Below are 18,612 nucleotides of genomic sequence, written 5' to 3'. Positions count from 1 at the left end.
GAGAAGGAGTCTTGCTCTGTCGCCCAGGCTGGAGTGCAGTGGCGAGATAGCTCACTGCAAGCTCCTCCTCCCGGGTTCATACCATTCTCCTGCCTCAACCTCCCGAGCACCTGGGACTATAGGCGCCCCCACTACGCCCGGCTAATTTTTTGTATTTTTTTAGTACGGACAGGGTTTCACCGTGTTAGCCAGGGTGGTCTTGATCTGCTGACTTCGTGATCCGCCTGCCTGGGCCTCCCAAAGTGCTGGTATTACAGACGTGAGCCACCGCGCCCGGGCACCTAGCCCAATTCTTGTAAAAATTGGTTTAAGTAAGGATTTAAGGTCAAACCTGAAATACCACAGTTGCCAAACATCCCTGTACTTTTCCTTCAAAACACTGACCACAGCCTGTGGTCGATAAAGAGATTAGTTTTCTCTCCCACTCATCTGCCAACTCCTTAAAAGGCTGTATCTGCCTTTTTCACTGCTAGCGTCAGGCCTGTAGTTGCATATAAATAAGTGTAATACAAAACAAAACAGGTAAAGCTCTGGTCAGGCCCCGTGGAAACTCCTGCCCCCTCCGGACTTCAGGACACCCACACACATGCGGGGGTCGCCTTTTCCGCTGCCAGTCACAAGGCATTTCCGTGCTGCTTTCTCCTCCGCAGATTGAGGAGGAGCTAAGTACCGACCTCACGGGCTGGTTGTGAGTTTTAAATGAGTCACCAAGTTGGCAGTGACAGTGGCACACAGAAGGCGCCTTTTAAGTATCTGCTAAGGGGCCGTTCCCAGCCAGTCAGAACGGCATTGCCATCTGTGCTGTGGGACCCCCGCAGCGGATTTTAGTCATCAATTCATTCACGCGTTCACAATCATTTCCCAGGGCCAGCTTCTCAGTTAGGGGCGTTCCCCTGCGTTCTCCATTCTCACAGCAAACGCCTACACCAGTAGTTCATCGACTGCAAACACCGAAGAACCTGTTATTAACCATCTAGAATTTAGAACGCCTTAATTTTCCGACAAGCCGCGTGCAGCTTCCACAGAGTTGCGAGGCCGACTCGCAAGACGCCCGCCCTGAGGGCAGGGGTCCAACCTGGACCTGAAGTGGCTCCGCGGCCGGCGAGCCAAACGGCGCAGGCGCAGAAGCAAGAACTCGAGCGGTAGCGGGAAAATCAGGCCTGGATCGCCTCGGGGCCTCGGCCCGGAGTGGGTCACCGGCAGGGGCGGGGCTCCCCTTGCAGGGGGCACGGCGTCGAGGACTTCTCCCTTCCACAGCCTGGAAGCGGATGTCCCTCAACGGGCAGCCGGCATGTGGAGAGGTCCCTATTACTCGGCTCACGAGCGGCCATAAGTCCAACCAGGAAGGCCCTGGCCAGCCCGGGCCAGTCTAGCGGCCCTCCCTGCCCGGGACCCGTCGGAGCGGTACCTCTCCGTACACCTGGCTCTGCTTTCTCATGTAGACATGGGGAAGCTCGGCTGAGGCGGCCAGGGAATAGATGTTGCCGATAAATGGCAGCCCCGGCGGCCCCGGAGGGAAGCCCATCGGCCTCCTCAGCTTCAGCAGCTGGCGGACCCCCAGCGCGAAAAGCAGCAAGAAGAGCGCGCCGCCGAGCGCCGCTGCGCCCTCTTCACCTCCCCAAAGTTTCCACATCTGCCCGAGCTGGGGGTGCGAACGCCACGGCCGCCCTGAGTCCCTGGCACTCCAGCCTCCAGCCCTGCCGTACTCCCATTGGCAGGATACTCTCAGGTCCCGCCCTAGCTCCGTGGCCATTGGCTGACTGAGTGAGCGCTCAGGTCCCCTCGGGACTACGACCCTCCAGCTCTGCGCTGCTCGGAGTCGGCTCTGCGGAGCGGGTAGCCGGTGCTACCCTTTGGAGGTGGCGCGGCTCTAGGCGGAGCAATGAGCCTGGAGGCCGTTTTCCAGAATGTTGACACCAGAATGTTGACGAGGTGTCAGGACGGCCTCACTCACTGGGGTAGGCGGATCCTGCCTCTCTGGGGCCAGCCCTTTCTTAAAGTGTCTTTTTAAGTACCAGGTCTGCTTATTTCATTTCAGACTAGGAAAACTGGAGAGGTGATCAACACTGCAGTCTTTAGCTGAACCTGATACTTTTCAGAATTTCCAGTAGAAAACTGCCCCATCAGTAGTAAAAGAAAGTAATTTTACTGTTTTGTCCTGTTTTACTATTTTTCTTCTGTTAATGTATTTTTGTGTGTGATCTTTTAAGAATTGTGATGATTGAGCAGTTTATGTGATTAACTCAGTTTACCTATATTTGACCCCTCTCTGGTCTTTCCAAACTGATTACTTACTGGCAATCACGGAACTCTTGTCTGCACTTGTTCACGGAGAGTATTTACTATTCAAGATTTCTGCCTCCACTGCCTGGAATTAAGCAACTGATTTCATATTATTCTTGCTAATTCTGTTTTTATTCCTGTTTTCTACTGGACAGTTCCTTGCAACACAGGACTTACTGGGTTTGGGACTCTTCTAACAGCTGCCCTCTAATTGTGATTTAGAAGGGCATGAGTTTTATGGTCCTCGTTACCTTACGGCTCATTCACACAGCAAATATTAATTGAATGTCTACTATGTTCCCATGTCCTAAGCGATGGAGATACATAGGTGAATAAGAGCAACAAAATCCCACCCTTTCTAGAACTTACATTCTTATGAGAGGGAAGAGCGATAAAATGGAAATACAATAAATTTAGATAATCATCAGCAAACAAAAAGTGCGTTATAGAAAATGCCTGGTGGTTTGGGAGATATTTTAGCAAGCAAGGGCTGTCAAGGAAAGTCTTATTAGGAAGATGATGTTGGAGCTGAGATCAACTGCTAAAGAGGTGTATTTGTTTCCTACCACTGTTGTAACAAATTACCCCCAATTTGATGGCTTAAAAACCACACAAATTTATTTTCTTACAGTTTTTGAGGTATGAAGTCCAAAGTGAGTCTTCCTGGGCTGACAGAGAGGTGTTAGTGGGACTTCATTCCTTCTAGAGACTGTAGGAGAGATTCTATTTCCTTGTCTTTTTCAGCTTCTAGAGGCTGCCCACATTCCTTGACTTTCATCCCCATTCCTTCCTCTTCAAGGCAGTTAATGTCAGTTCAGATCCTTCCAACATGGCTGTCTCAACGATCTACTTATAAGGATCGTTGTGATGATATTGGGCCCACCTGGATAATCCCCGACTCAGGGTCAGCTGATTAGCCCTTTAATTCCATCTGCAACCTTAATTCTTCTTGCCATGAAACCTAACATATTCACAGTTCTAGGGATTAGTATGTGGACATATGGGGGGAGGGGAGCATTATTCTGCCTACTATAGAAGGGAAATTTGAGGCAGATATAGGGGAAAATATTCCAAACAGAGGAAATATCAAGGGCAAAGGCATCATGTACTAAGCAAACCTTGTCCTCTGAGAGTGTTTCCAATTTCTCTACATCTCCCATGCAAGGACACTGCGGAAGTCAGCAAGTTAGTCAGGGCTTTTAGTTTTTCTGTTTAACTGACTTGTGACCATCCCCAGGGGCTGAAGTTACCCGCCCAGGGCATGTGTCACAGGATCTCCAGCCACAGAATATCTACTTACTGCCTATTACAAATGCCTATTAAGAGATTCCTTAAAATTCTTATCAATCAATAATCTAATAAAATGAAAAAATAATTGTGAGAGATCGTTACTAAACTTGGTCTCTAATTTCTTACCAAAGGCCAGTGGAGATGACACAGGATGGATATTGGGACTGTGGGTGGGAGGCAATGCTGCTGAGGCACCAGGAGCTGGGGAAGATCACCTATGGGATGCCTGAGATCAACCCTGCCTCTGCAGCACCAGGAGGCTTACAGATTTTGGTCTGGCCACAGCCGTTATACAGTACAGGTACTTGGTTCAGGAGTGGGCCCCCTGCTGTCATTTATTTTCAGAAAGGATTAATTTTCATTACAAAAATATCCTCCAATTCACTTAAATTAAGGAGCATTCCTTCTTTGGCATTCTTTCCCTGGCTACGTAGCAGAGGAGAGCTGAGTTACCCCAAGGCAGCCATGTCTGACTGACAGCACTGATGAAATGTTCCCCGCCCCACCCCACCCCAGCGCTCCTTGAGGGATAATAGGTGGGGGATTCTCAGGAATAACTGTAAGTCTTTCAGGACACAGAACCTTCCCTGTAACAGTTTATCATGTTCTCTCAGCTCAACAAAGATAAATCTCTCCCTTATTCCCCCTCCTTGCATTTGCTCTTTGAGTGATAGCAAACAATCAATAATGTTTGTCTATGGCTTTTATCATGACAGGAAGGTTTAGGGGAGCAGGAAGTTAAGTATTTCACTGTTTCATGGCTGAGATCTCATCTTCAGTACTCGGGGTGGAATGGGTGAACACCCTGTATAGGGCTTTGCCATTTATATATGTAGAACAGTAATGGTTTTAACAGAGAACAGCAGTGCTGTGCCAGAATCAGAACCTCTTTCTGGGCCTTTGGGAACTGAACCAAAGCTCCAGGACTCATCCTGAGGGGCAGTATCTCCTGGGGTCCCTTTCTGTTCTTGAAAGGCTGCAGCCCTGGCCTGGGCCATCAGTGTTGTCCCAGAGAGCTCCCAACACAGAGTGATGCAATCAGCGCAAATGTGCCTCCTTTGCACGTTCCATTATGTGCACTCTCAGTGTGTTTCATCAGAATTGAAGGAAGTGAGAGTCAGAGGAAGTACCAAGCTGAGCCATATTGGAGCCTGAGCTAAAAGAAAAAAGTCAATAATACTTATCCTGCCTTATTAAAAATTTGATGTCTTGTTCATAATGGGTTTTTGCCTCAATTTTGATTTTAAAGTGTTGCATTAAAGTGTTATCTTGATTCTGAGCTTCTTGGAGCCCTCTTAAATTCTGTTCCCAAGGTGAATTCCTCACTTGCCTTATCCTAGTCCTTGTGCTCAGAGGTAGGGTACCCAAATGAAGACTTTGATTACAAAATGGTGTGTAGAAACTGAGTTTGTGCACTTGGATATTCATTATGCTCTTGGGAGCCAGGCACTGAGGTGGGGCTGGCAGACCAGTAGCACTTCTGGGTGAGATTAAGAACCTTATGAAAGTCTCCCTGTGACCACTTTAAAAAGTCCTCCCCACCCCACTTGCCTGAAGTTCAGTCTTTACAAATTAAATGATATGAATGGAACATTCCCTATAACAGGCTAGTTGGAAAATGCAAAATCTGGTGTCAGGAGAGTACAGTAATAGGAAGTTCCTAAAAATGCTTATACATGAATGAATTTAATCCCACATTTACAGGCAAGGCCTAATGGGAGATATGATGACATGGATTTATTGGAGGTGGTGGCATGGTGATGGTGGTGGTGGTGGGTGTTGGGACTTAAGAAGAGGATGCAGAAGGGGAAAGGAAGTTTTACGGAGAAACTTCTTTCCCTTCACAGTTTTTCCAAAGGCTAGATCAACTTAGAGAAATCACATTTCTCAGAACCAGGAGTTATTCCTGCCATTTCCTAGGGATACTCAGCCAACCAATCCTTGCCACTTCCTCCCATCCAGCTCCCCAGTGAGCCATCTTCTGTCATGATATCTTGTATTCCTTTCCTTGTGTTACAAAAAAATAGAAATCTAAAAGTGCATGAACAATTCATGATCTTGTTGAAGACCCTCTTCCAAATGCAGTAACAGAGAGTCAGAGGAAGTTTAGTGTTCTGTCCAAGGTCACACAAGATAGCACCAGTAGAACCAGAATTCTGGGCTCTGGACTTGCCATGTGTTCTTTCAGTCATTCACCACAAATGTATTGGGCACCTACTAGATTAGATGCTGGGGATATAATGGTGAGCAAAATCAGTCATGGTCCCTATGTTCCTGGGGTTTACAGTCTACTGGGGGATGCCAACACCAGTCAAATAATCACAAGTAAATTTATTATTTATGTTTGCAAGTATTACTATGTTTTCAAGATGCCAAACATTTCTGTTTTCTGAATTAAAGAAACAGTTCTACAAGTGTGCAAAACATAGGAAATGTACTCAGTCTTGGGGGTCAGTAATTGTAGTCTGCACCAAACAACCAGCTTATACCCAGGGACTTCCTCATGATTGTGTTCATTGAAGATGTTACTACAATTCTTCCCTACCAACTGGTCTCATATGGGACACTGAGTGAAGGGAAAGGAAAGTAATAAAATTCTCTATTTAAAATTCATGAATATCACTCAGAGAGACATTTAAGTCTTAATTTAAAGCTTTCTTCTGCTTTGCAAATGATTTTCATAAACATTCTTATATTGTGCTTCTGAAAACAGTAGATTTGAAGAAGCAAAGTAATAGTAGATTGAATTGTTGTTAGAGATAGCCACACCAACCATTCTGGAGACATCTGACAATCTGATAATGAAAAAGGAAACAATAATTATAAAATACAGATGTAACGAACCAAGAAGCTTAGGAGTCTGAGATCATTTCGGGTAGAGAGTATCAATACCACACATCTCAAAGCCTGAGAACATCACGTGTATGACAACAGAACACATTAATTCATGTTCTCATTAAATGAACATCCTCATCAAAGAAGTTTAAAATTATTTAAGAACATTCTAATTTGAGAGTACAGAGGAAGTATATATGTATTTTTGAAAGATTTGGCTACATTTCAAAAACAGAAAAAATTCCTAGCACTTGAATAATTTAACTTTGGTTATTTAGAAAATGTTCTTTGGGAGCCCTAATACCCTGATGATGATGAAGGAGGCCCCTAACTTTGGCTTGAAAGTTTAGTGAGGATGCCTCTGGCCCCTCTCTAGCTGGTTTTACAGGTCAATGCCCTCAGAGGACACAAGAAGAGAGTCATCTGGCCTTTGCCTCTGAACCCCAAACAATTTTTAATCGTTGTGGAATATAAGTTGAGAAATTATTTAGTATCATTTGTGGAGGTTGTCCACCTCTCAGAGTGAACAACCTGGGCCTGTATCTGGGTACTGTGTCTTGGGTCATCACACTCAGATCATGTTCTTCAACAACTTTGAAAATTATCTTCTGATCTTCAGAAGGGGCATCTGCAGATGGTTGGTGGTACAGAGGTTTATTTCTCTGGGGTCTTAGAGACTGGCATTTTAAGCATCAGAGAGAAACCAGAGCATTTTCTGGGCCTACAGGAGATGGTCAGTCAGACTTTCCACAGGAATACCCGGCTTACTAATTTCTGTCCATCCTCAAACCCACCCCCCTCAGGCCTGCTCCAGACCGCCTCTGTTGCAGAGCCTTATCCAAATGCTCTGGCCCATAATGCCTCTCTGCCTGTGAGCCCCTCCAGCATTTATGCTTCTTATCACCTAGCTCAGCATTCACTTTGCAGGGCTTTCTCTTTTTATTTATCATTTAATGAGAATGGCCCTAGACTTCTGGAGAACAGGATCCCTCTATTACTCTTTTTTGAACCTTAATACCCTCATATGTGGTTAGACCCATCAAGGGCCCTGAACCCATCCTGGATGATTGACTGGGTCTACCTGGGATAGTCTCTCCCATCAAGACTCCTCCTTAGAGGGCCCTCTGGGGAAGGTATTTCAAGTCAGTTTGTAGGCTCCAGCAGAAGATGTAAAGTTTTGCCTCTTGGTGGATTCATCAGACAACCACACTGGGAAGCTTTTGTCTACAGAAACACGTAGTGTTATCCACAGAGAACTTGTTCACAGAGAAGCAAGGGCCCAGACACAATGCAAGTCTGTTTTAAAGAAAAAGGAATAACCCCTACTGGTCTGAAGCATATAGTGCTCCTCACCTCCTTTTCCTGTCTCTTCTGGGAATTGTATACTTCTCCTGTCCAGGGGATGAGGCAGTAATTTTTCTGATTATGCCTCACACCACAATGACACATCCTTGCACCTCTTAGCTATACTTCTAGAAGTCATAGCCTGACCTGATATTATAGAAAAGTAGTGTAGAGTTCACATGGCACAACATTTACAGCAACTTTATAGAATTTCAAAATTTGAAGAAATATCCAAAAGCTATATTTTACATACAGATGTGGAAGTTGAGGTCCTGAGAGGACAAATGATTCACTCAAGGTTACCCACTGAGCTGGTGGCAGAAAAAAACAGCACAATGTACTGACTCCTGGGGCTATGCTCTTTCTTTCGTTCTTTTTTTTTTCTTTTTCTTTCTTTCTTTTTTTTTTCTTTTTCTTTCTTTCTTTTTTTTTTCTTTTTCTTTCTTTCTTTTTTTTTCAGGCTGTCTCAACTGTGTGAGAGTGAGTATAAACCTATTCAGATTGGATATGTAATACCGTTCAATATGAAATCAAGTTGCTTGCTTCTTTTTTTTTTTTTTTAACCCATATAACTGAAAGCCACGCTACTAAACACTATAACTTAGCCTTCACTAGCTTCCTTTTAAATAATACCTCTGACATATATGTCTCCATGGTAATGATTGCTTAAGATGTCTTTCAGGAACTTGCAGCAGCCCCTGTCCAGTTCAAACCAGTTGAGACCCTCTGGCTGAGCTTGCACATATGTCTGAAAAGTGACCTTTTGATGTCAGAGACCCCAAAACTCCACCCTCAGATCATGCTAATGCTGCCATTTTCTGAACATGTGGCCCGTGAAGAGCCATGAACCCTGACTATGCTTAGTGCAGGATCAATGATTACATTTTTTTCACATTGCCAATTACCTTTCCACATGCTCTTTATCACCCTACTTCTTTATTTAATAAATATTCCTAAGTCTTATCTTCAGGAAGGTGGATTTGAGAGCTGTTCTACTGTCTCCTTCCCTGGCTGTCCTGTGAATAAATTTTTTCTCTACTACAAAACTTGTCATTTCAGTAATTGGCTGTCTGCATGAGGGCAGAATGAACCTGGTTTGGGATCAAATCTAAGTAAATTTGCAGATGTTTGAGTTCCAATTTAATCAAAACAGGTTGATTTATTTAAGCAGATTTGTCAACATAATAAAATGAATAGAGAATAAAATAAAATTTGGTGTTGCAAATTTATCCTTTACTTTAATGAATTTAGTTATTTAAAAATTTCTATGATTTACTCTGAAATGAGTGAGGAAATACATATTTTTCTCCTGTAAAACTGGAAGTTTCCCGCACAGTATCTTTGGATAATTTATATACTGTCATGATGTCTTTCATTACAAATCAGTCTGGTCCAAGCAGAAAGACCTGGCTATATTTTCTCTTGAGTACATTCATTGCCCTAGGGAACCAGGTGTCTTAGCAAATATGGCAGGAATATGAGGAGTCTGTGGGCTATACATTTTAGTTAAAAGTCTATGGTGAATATTATTACTGAATTCAAGTTTAACGATGAATAAAACACAAATATCTAATGTTTTGTTTCCAGTTTTAGTTTGGGTACTTTTCATTATACTTATGTGTTGATATCTTTAGAACACCATCTTACAATTAGGCTTATAGTCAAACTAAAATCTCCTTGGGTTTTCTTGTGGTAAAGCTACATAAATAGTGGTATAATAAACATCCCTTTCATACAGTGTTCTCTATGTCTGAAATAATTTCCTTGGTGTAGTTTTTCAAATTCAGAATTATTAGATCACTGCCAGATCACTAAGCAGAATCTTCATCTTGGTACCCTGCTACCTGGATTCGATGTCCACCCCCGCTCCCCGACCACCAAAGAGAAGTAATACAGTTCTCTCTAATAATAACTGAATACACAGCAGGCTAGCAATCACTTTATTTCCTTTTTAAGTTCTCTCTTAATAGGCCTTTTAACAGAAGGCTTTTGGCTGTCTCCTTCAAAAACCATAATCTCTGTGCAATTTGGAACACTCCAGTTAATTAGAGATCTTTAAACTGTGCCAAGATACAGAAAGGACCAGGCTTTAAAAAATATTGTCTTCCACGTGGCTTGGTCTAAAAGTGTATTTTAACCTAAGGTCTGAAATACAGTTTTACAGTAACTATTATCCTAGGGCAAATGAAAATTTTGAAAGAATGCATTTTGACTATGTGACATATTATTCAATTTCAGAACTTCACAATATGCTCTCAGCTATGAATCTAATAATATCCTAGAACTTACATATAAATTTAAAATCAAATTTAAACCACTTATTTTTTCTTTGTAAATATTTATGTGTGAGTATGTATGTGTGTATGTGGTATGTATTCTGGCAATAGTGGTATTAAGTTTCTGAAGAGAAAAAAAATTTGTTAAAAATATTACATAAGTAATCCTCTCAGATTATTTCAGAATACATTAGAAAATAGGACCTCTATCTTATAATTAAATATTGAGAATTAGCCATCACTGACCAAATAAAAGTTATGAAAATAGTTAAATACCAAACTACAAGTAAGATAGTTATGGAGGTAATACACTTACTATTTATTTTAATTAATTTTTTTTTTTTTTGAGATGGGGTTTTGCTCTTGTTGCCCAGGCTGGAGTGCAATGGCGCCATCTTGGCTCTTTGCAACCCCCTCCTCCCAGGTATAAGTGATTCTCCTGCCTCAGCCTTCTGTGTAGCTGGGATTACAGGTGCCCACCTCCATGCCCGGCTAATTTTTTGCATTTTTAATAGAGACGGGGTTTCACCATGTTGGCCAGGCTGGTCTCGAACTCCTGACCTCAGGTCATCCATCCACCTTGGCCTCCTAAAGTGCTGGGATTACAGGTGTGGCCACTGCACATGGCCATACATTTACTATTTAAACAGTTCTTAAACACATATAAGACAACCTTTGAAAATCCAAGAAATTATTAAACAAAGGCCATGAGTAGATACATAATTCATTAAAGAGGAACTAATAATGGCTAAACAAACATGAAAAGACACAGTTTCACTCATAATAAAAACACAAAATAAAATATCTCTGAAATTCACAGCAGCTTAATTCAGAAAACCCAAAAACTGGACGTAACCCAGGTGTATATCAACAGGAGAATCAATAAATAACTGGGTGTATTCATGCAATAGAATTCTACTCAGCAATAAAACGGGGGAGGAAAATCTGCTGGTACATCAAACAATATGGATGAATCTCAAAAACATGCCAAGTGAAAAAATGTGTATCTCAAAGCATACATACTGTATCTGTCCATTTACATGGAGTTCTGGAGCTCCCTTTAGTAAACTATGATTTTTTAAAAAGCTGAAAATGGCAGTTGCCTTTGGGAAGGTGGGGGCAGGTATTGGGGGCAGAGTTTGATGGAAAGGGGCATGAGGCAACTTTTTGGCACAATGGTATCATCCTGTATTTTCTTGTAGGTTTATATTTTGTAGGGGTATGCATTTTCAAAACCCATCAAACTGTGTACTTAAAATTTATGCATTTCATTGTATTGAAACTTTTTCCCTAAAAAGGACCAGCAAGCAAATATTGAACTCTACAATACGCATACTAAAGTGTGTAGGGTGAAGTGTCCTGTTGAATGCAACTTACTTTGAGATAAGTTAAAAATAATACACATTAATGCATATACAGAGGGATAAATAGATATCTAAATATGTGTTACAGCAAATACAGCAAAATTTTAAAGTTTAAGTATTGGGTACATGGGTATTCATTGTACAAGTTCTTCAATTTTTCTGAATTTTTCAGTTTTTTCTTAGTAAATTGCTGACAAACTCTGAAGTACTATTTTGCCTATTAAATAAGAATAATATTTTAAAAAACATGATAAGCAGAAAACATTTTAAACCCACAATAATGGCCATGATGCCATGAAAGAGATACTCCCTTGTCTACTGATATTTGATATTGATACTAAAATATCTAATTGATTTTTTTTTTGGGAGAACAATTTAGCAATTTCTATCCAAAGCCACCAAAATGGCCTACCTCATCTAATAATTCTATATATAATCTACACCAAGAAATAATCTCAAACATGGAAAACTCTGAAGAAAGAAAGATATTCATTATAACATTACTCGATAGGAATAAGTTAGAAACCTAACTGACCAAGAATAAATCAATGGATAAGTTTGTATCCCTTGTTGTCACAGAAAATTTGAGGTTCTGGTAATAAAATTACATACAATGAAATAGTAAAATAGATATAGAAATAATGACTGATGAGGGAAATGAAATTGTGAAGTAAAATACATCTTGAAATGTCCTTGAAATATTATAGTCAAAAGGCATAGCTATGAAGACAACGCAGTTTCACTGAAAATGTCTGTGATGTGATAGGTACAAAGTAGACAAGTGTGTACATAGACACAATAATTACAGCTGTGTGAGAGTGGTACATGTCTGAAGCTGTTTGTAGTGGCTGCTGTTGTGTACTGCCCAAATCTCACTTTCAGGACTGAGTCTTGCATTCCTCCAGCCCCACTGGAATATGGTGGCTGAGAGCTCTCAGATGAGTCACTTTCTGAAAATGGCTCTCAGCCAGAGGGAGTTGTGTTGATCAATATCTAGATCCTTCCTGGGAAAAAATCTCATTGAATGCATGATTGAGGGCAGGACCAGCTACATAATTTGCAAAGTCCAATGAAAAATGAAAATATGGGTGCTCTTACTCCAAAATTATTAGGAACTTCATGACAGTAATAGCAGAGCATTAAACTAAGCATGGGGCCCTTCTGAGTATAGGGGCCCTGTGTGATTGCACAGGTCATATGCCAATAAAGCTGGCCCTATTCCGATGAGGCATAAAGGCTCAGGCTCCTTGCCTGAAGCTGGTACAACTCTGAAGTCCTAGCCCAGCTCTAGGGCTGCCTGTGAGATAGGTCTTTCCTGTACAGTTCAACTTTTCTCTCTGCCCATTCCTACTTTCTTCACTCCCTTATAGGTGTTGATACGAGGGATTCCTCCCAATTACCTTTTGGCACACAAATCTCCAACTAAGTTTGCTTCCCCCGGAATCTTACATAACATATTATTGTTAATGCAAAATAAATGAGCATAAAAATACAGGAAGAAAATACACTAATTGTATAAGAATAATTTCTTTCTCTTCTGAATTTTAGTGTATAAGTTTACATGACATTTAAAATAAAAATAAGTTCCAATTTTAAAAACTATATTTTAAAGAAAATACACAAAAGAAAGCATAGACTCAAATCGATAATTGTACACCAATTTCATAGCAGCATTATCAACAATAGCCAAAAGGTGAAAACCACCTAAATATTCATCAACACATAAAATAATGAACCAAATGTCATATATACATATGCAGTGATATATTATTTAACCTTAAAAAGGAATAAAATCCTGTCACATACTACAACATGATGAATCCTGAGGACATTATGCTAAGCGAAAGACAGACACAAAAAGACAAATATTGTAGGATTTTACTTATATGAGGCACCCAGAATAGGGAAACTCATACAGACAAAAAGTATAATAGAAGTTACCAGAGGCTGGTAGAAGGAATAGTAGGGATTATTGTCAAATACAGTTTCCAACTGGGATGACAAACAAATTCTGGAAATGGATAATGATGATGATTTGCACAACATTGGGAATATAATTATTGCCACTGAACTGTATGATTACAAGTGTTAAAATGGTGTTAAAAGGATTCTGTTCCTACTTACAATTTCAAAAGCAACAGAAGCATATCACTCCTACCCTAACAATATGGAAAAGCTGGATAATCTATACAATCATAATTTTTTGGACCCACCAGAAAGCTGAAGAAGTCAGGCAAACTGAGTCACAAAATACACTGATTCAAAAACGGTAACAAGCTCCTCCAAGAAGAAATGGATCACATGAATTGTTTCAACTTTGGAAGAAGAGGTGGCACTTGTAAAAGCTGGTAGGCAGGACTGGATTTGAGCGAATGAGTGTGTAGGCATCATCCCAGAGAGAGATTGATAGAACAAAAAGATCGGGGAAGGTTGGATTCCTGGCCCTGTCAGATTCTATTTCAAGTTTAGATATGTTGTTTGTCCTGGATGTTTTTGTATTCGTTTTTATCATTAAAGACATTACGTTAAAATATTACTCTGGATTCCTGAGATTTTTGGCACCTCTTTATATTTTGCAATGGAAACAAGTGCATCACTCATCTCACCCCAGTTCGGGCCTTGCAGGGCACCTTTGTAGAGAAACTGATTTTGTTCACCAAATAAAAAGAAGCTAGTCTTTGCCCCAGCAGTTTGCTTTCTCAGCTAAGGAGAGGTCAGATATAAAATGTAGATATGCTCTGGATTTATTCTTGGTTGGGGATTGCACCAGGCAGCAGCAACAAAACGATTTTGATTTGCTGAGTCGGAATCTAGTTGATCCACACAGGTTTCGCTATTGGCTCGCTATGCTTAGGTCTGGCGTGGCCCACTGACTTCTGACAGGGTGGCTTTTATTTCGGAAGTCTGAGGACGCACTGGATGGTCACCACACGGGGATTTCTGGTTGAGCTGTTTTCAGAGAATGAAATCAGTTCCTTCGCACTCTTCCTGGGAGCAATTTGCTGAGCGCCAGCCTTAGAACTAAGTTTGCCTTTCTAGGCCCAGATCGCACAAGGGGTAAGCAAAGCGTCAAAACAGCACCTCCTGTCGGCGGCGGAGGCGTGGCGGCCAGCGGACTGGCGGACCTCGGGGCATACCCGCCATCCAGGTGCACAGGCTCAGGGACCCCACGGCCCCTGAGTGTCGGGACCGTGGGCTCCACTCAGGAGACCACCGAATTCTTTGGCTTGACCAGGCGGGAGGTCTTCTTCCCAGTCCGCGGAAGCGAGGTCCGGGAGATGGCGGGGCTCTCTGTGCCTCCGACCTACGCTCAGCTCAGGGGCCCGATCCCTGCAAAGCGTCCACTTTGGAAAGAAGTTTCACTTACAGGGAAGGCGTGTGTACACAATGATGGTCCATGTGTTCGATATGTGAATGCCAACCAAGACTGCGTCCGTTGGTGGAGTGTGCGCGATTCCTCCGTGAGGGTGCTTCTGGCAGTCACAGTTCACGAGTTAGCTAGAAGATGGCTGCGACGCGGCGAGCCCCCGCCCCCGGGGCGCGCATTTCGAACTCCACAGGTATGGGTGAGTTCGTTAGCATTGGATGAGAGTGCTTGTCCTTAGCTGAGTACAGACTCAGCTAAGGACCTGGTAACCTTCGGGCCTGAAGAAGCCCCTGTGTTCCGTTGGAGGGCGCTGCAGGACGGACTGGGGCGCGTCCGGGCCTTCACCCCAGGTAGCCGGCAGCAGGTGAACTGGCCTGGACTGGCCGGCCCAGGGCACCCCCACAAACAGAGCTGCGCGTCACAAGGCAGCTGTGCAAAACGGTCTCCAGAGTGGATGCCCTCGCCCTGATGGATAAGCAGGAAGGCGTGTGCATGCGTGTGTGTGTGTGTGTGTGTGTGTATATGTGTGAGTGTGTGTGCGCGCGCGTTGGGGTGCAGCCGGCCGGTCTTAGGCTGCGGTGAGAGGTGGCTTGTTATTCTGGGCGGGGGTACCGCAAAGGGTTTCACTTCTCCTGGGTGAGCCTTCTGGGCGGTGCTGTCTTGGGCAAAGCGCCAGTCCCAGTGGTACCACTGCTGAAGGGCCCGATGGGGTCCGAGTCCGCCCACTGTGGGTCTGTTGCCTGCTCTTGCCGTCAGCCCCGCCCGTTGTCTGCATTTCCCCTGGTCTCTCCCCTTGATCCGGAGGCGCTGTTTCAACGGCTGTTAGTCTCTGGAAGGGTAAACTCGGTTCCGGTCATTTTTCCAGTGGGCCCTTATCCCTAATCCTCCCTCTCCTCTCGCCTGCTCCCTCGGAGGCGAGCTTCCTGTTTGGGGCGGTCACGGCGCCGTGGTGTACCCTGTGCTCGTGCTCGGAGAGGCCCACTTCGGTGGCAACCTGAGCTTGGTCCAATGCTGCGGTGTGTGTGCCCCTTAGGGAACAGTCCCTAAATCAGGGCAGGGCAGCCGGCTACCCCAAGGAGACGGGTTTGTCCAGGGGTCTGGCCTTCAAGAGAGGGATGAGGCACCCACATCTACGTTCAGGTGAAGCTGCAGAGCTCAGTCCTTACAGACGACGGGGCTGTCTGCAAGCAAGAGCCTTGGGCTCTGTACCTGCCATTAAATATTCCTGGGACTAGGAACGTGCAGAGCAAGTGTGTGTGTGTGTGTGTGTGTGTGTGTGTGTGTGTGTGTGTTTTTTTTTCTCTGGGCTATTGAAATAACGACCTTGCCCCGGGAAAGATAACCCCAGCTGTCTCAGTGCCTAAGGAGGGAGACAATAAGCCCTCCTTCTTCAGCCATATTGGGCAGAACGCCTTCCTGGTAGACTAGACCCATAGGATGGGGCTAAGGCCCTTCGACCCCAAGTGAAACCCGGTGCCCTCAGGCCTGGACATCTCTCCCTGCTCTGTCAAGCTTCCAAACCATTTACATTCATGAATGCCTTCAAACCTGAAGGCACCCCACTGGGGCAATGAGGCCTAGATAGTGTCCAGTTACTTGCCTGAGGTTACACGGGAACAGAGGCAGCACAGGAAACCTGGCGTCTAGCCACTCTGCCACACCAACCTCTTGGGGAAGGGCCCCAAAAGACACAAGGAACCCTAGGAGACACTCTAGAGAGCCCCCTGAACAAATGCAGAGCTGTGTGGATCTTGGAGTTTTAAATTCCTATGAAGAACAAAGCCAAGGCAGACTACATGTTGTCCCCAGCTCTACATGTTGTTCTAGACCCTGGGGAAGGGTGCGTGGAGAGAGATTTCATGGGGAGATGTGAAGGGATGGAAAGACTTGGAAATGGGGCCTGAAGCCTGAGGAGACTTGGGTACTCCTAGTTAGGAAGTGCCTTTGGAAAAGCTATGGAAAATAGGCAGAGCCGGAGACATCTCTAAAGAGTCCAGGATAGATGGGAAGAAGAATCTAGGCTGGTGGGCATGGTAGGGAAGAAAGCAGGTATTCAGGGCAGAAGCTCTGTGCAGTAATGGGTACCATGCTTTCGCCTTTAGATCCAGGTGTGAACATACCGAAAACTTAGCTGTAGCTGGCCTGGCACCGCTCAATAGAAGGTGAGGGAAACCCCTAATATATCAGGTTACCTCAAACGACTGAAAAAAACTGTGACAGTGACCCCAGCTGGGGAGTAACTGACTATGCCTAACGGCGGCATCATGTTTCTTGTTACATAGAGCCAACAAAGGCTCCCAGAAGTTCTCCCGCTTGCTGGCTCTCCGTCTTGGTCCTATGCCAGGCGGGCAGCCTCCAGGCAGCGCCTTTCAGGTGAGACAGCTTGGAGCCAGGGGCGCCTCCGCTTCCACTGCCCCGGGACCAGGCAGCTCTATGCCTCTGGAGTTATGCATGGCTCCCGGTGAATCAGTGCCCACAGGTGGACCCTGACCTCATGCCCTGTCCCCGGTAGTCGCAGTGGCCACATCCTCAGCGGAAGAAGCAGAGACGAGGAAGCCTGGATGCTTATGCTGGGGAGGGGCAGGCAGGGACTCACAGCCTGCACTGAGTTTGCTTTCCCTCCACAGGTCTGCCCTGGAGAGCAGTCCAGACCCGGCCAAGCTCAGTGAGGAGGAAGCGCGCCTCCTGCTGGCTGCACTGGTGCAGGACTATGTGCAGATGAAGGCCAGTGAGCTGGAGCAGGAGCAGGAGACCGAGGGCTTCAGGTGAGGCTCCCCAAGCGTCCAACACAGGGCCTCCTCTCCCCGCAGCATACCAAGAAGGCGGATCCCAGGAGATAGGAGAGAACACACTGGCCAGGAGTCCAGTAGGCTGATTTGTTCAGGAGGACTTGGAGCCCAGCCTTTCTCAGGCTCCAGGGGAGATAGGGGTCCCAGTGCAGCAGGAAGGACTGTGATTAGACACAATAAAAAGCTCCGTTTCTGAAATCTGTTAGGAAGTGAAATGCGAAGGTGTGGAATCGCTCACTGTGGGAATTGCTCTTGCAACAATAGCTCTCATTAGATGGAATAATTGTGAAATACATATACTTTGTTTAGTGCTGATTATGAGCTGGTTACAGTTGTAAATAGTTGACTAATGATTTTGATCCTCACAACAATCTGTGAGGAAACTAAAACAAGTAAGGTTAAGTAATATGTTAAAAAGTCATAAACTAGTAAATTGTAAAGGTGAGCTTTAAAATCCGGGTAGTTTGGCTCCAGACTCCATTTTCTTAACTAGTATTTCTACTGCTTCTAGTTAGTGAGTCCGTGAAGACCTAGCATGGGGGCTGGAATACAGTAGGTGCCCAAATGTGTTCGGAGGTTTTAGACTTGCTCTTTCTTACACTTTCTCCTTCCCTTTCAGTCAGTTCGATTTCTGATGGCTGGTTCTCCCCATTCCTTCCCTTTCTAAGGTGGAGGGTAGATTTCAGGTAGAGCGGCTGATCACCAGCAGATGGCAACAAAGACTGTCCAGATAAGAGCTAAGCGCCCTTTACAATGTGATGAATTAGTTCATCTGTAAAAAAGAAAACTGAAATAGAACTCATGGAAATGTTTCTCGTTTCTGAATAACCAAATACACAGGAAATTAAGTAAAATCCTTAGGCTTAATTGATGTTGAAATGCCTTGAGAATATTTGTTGACATCCAGAGTAATATTGAAAAGAACTGATTGAGGATAGTGAACATCTTCACTGTGTTTAAAACTCAGGAGGAAAGGCCATTCAATACGATGTTAACAGTGGGATTTTTCATATGTATCTTTTCTCAGAATAAGAACATTATCTTTATTCTAGTTTTCTGACAGT

The 18,612-nt window shown here is 44.1% G+C and overlaps 2 protein-coding genes across 3 annotated transcripts in view; one reads left to right on the top strand and one right to left on the bottom strand.

Annotated features, from left to right (window-relative positions):
• Window positions 1-1,710, bottom strand: part of LOC105553481 (vitamin D 25-hydroxylase) — a 12,276-nt gene extending 10,566 nt beyond the window's left edge. Inside the window, exon 1 of one of the 2 annotated variants that reach the window (XM_011999566.1) lies at window positions 583-1,710. In XM_011999566.1, coding sequence (XP_011854956.1) covers window positions 583-588 — 6 coding nt within the window. In that variant the 5' untranslated portion in view covers window positions 589-1,710. The remainder of the gene's footprint in view (window positions 1-582) is intronic. The other variant, XM_011999565.1, reaches the window with a different exon arrangement.
• Window positions 1,711-3,714: 2,004 nt separating this feature from the next.
• LOC105553490 lies at window positions 3,715-18,008 on the top strand. The gene is made up of 3 exons (XM_011999579.1): window positions 3,715-3,874; window positions 14,432-14,952; window positions 17,387-18,008. The coding sequence occupies exons 1-3, from the start codon at window positions 3,715-3,717 to the stop codon at window positions 17,426-17,428; spliced, it is 723 nt and encodes a 240-aa protein (XP_011854969.1). The 3' UTR covers window positions 17,429-18,008.
• The last annotated feature ends 604 nt before the right edge of the window (window positions 18,009-18,612 follow it).

Source organism: Mandrillus leucophaeus, unplaced genomic scaffold (genome assembly GCF_000951045.1).
Source record: "Mandrillus leucophaeus isolate KB7577 unplaced genomic scaffold, Mleu.le_1.0 Scaffold599, whole genome shotgun sequence".
In the NCBI taxonomy this organism is placed as follows: domain Eukaryota; kingdom Metazoa; phylum Chordata; class Mammalia; order Primates; family Cercopithecidae; genus Mandrillus; species Mandrillus leucophaeus.
The sequence above is the reverse complement of the archived record's forward strand: the minus strand, read 5'-3'. Positions and strand labels throughout refer to the sequence as shown.

Excerpts from the sequence above, each read along its gene's own strand:
- LOC105553490 (XM_011999579.1), top strand. The coding sequence starts at position 3,715 with ATGACACAGGATGGATATTGGGACTGTGGGTGGGAGGCAATGCTGCTG. Across the intron at positions 3,875-14,431 it reads ACAGCCGTTATACAGTACAG|GCCCAGATCGCACAAGGGGT; the intron begins GTACTTGGTTCA and ends TTGCCTTTCTAG. Across the intron at positions 14,953-17,386 it reads GCGCATTTCGAACTCCACAG|GTCTGCCCTGGAGAGCAGTC; the intron begins GTATGGGTGAGT and ends TTCCCTCCACAG.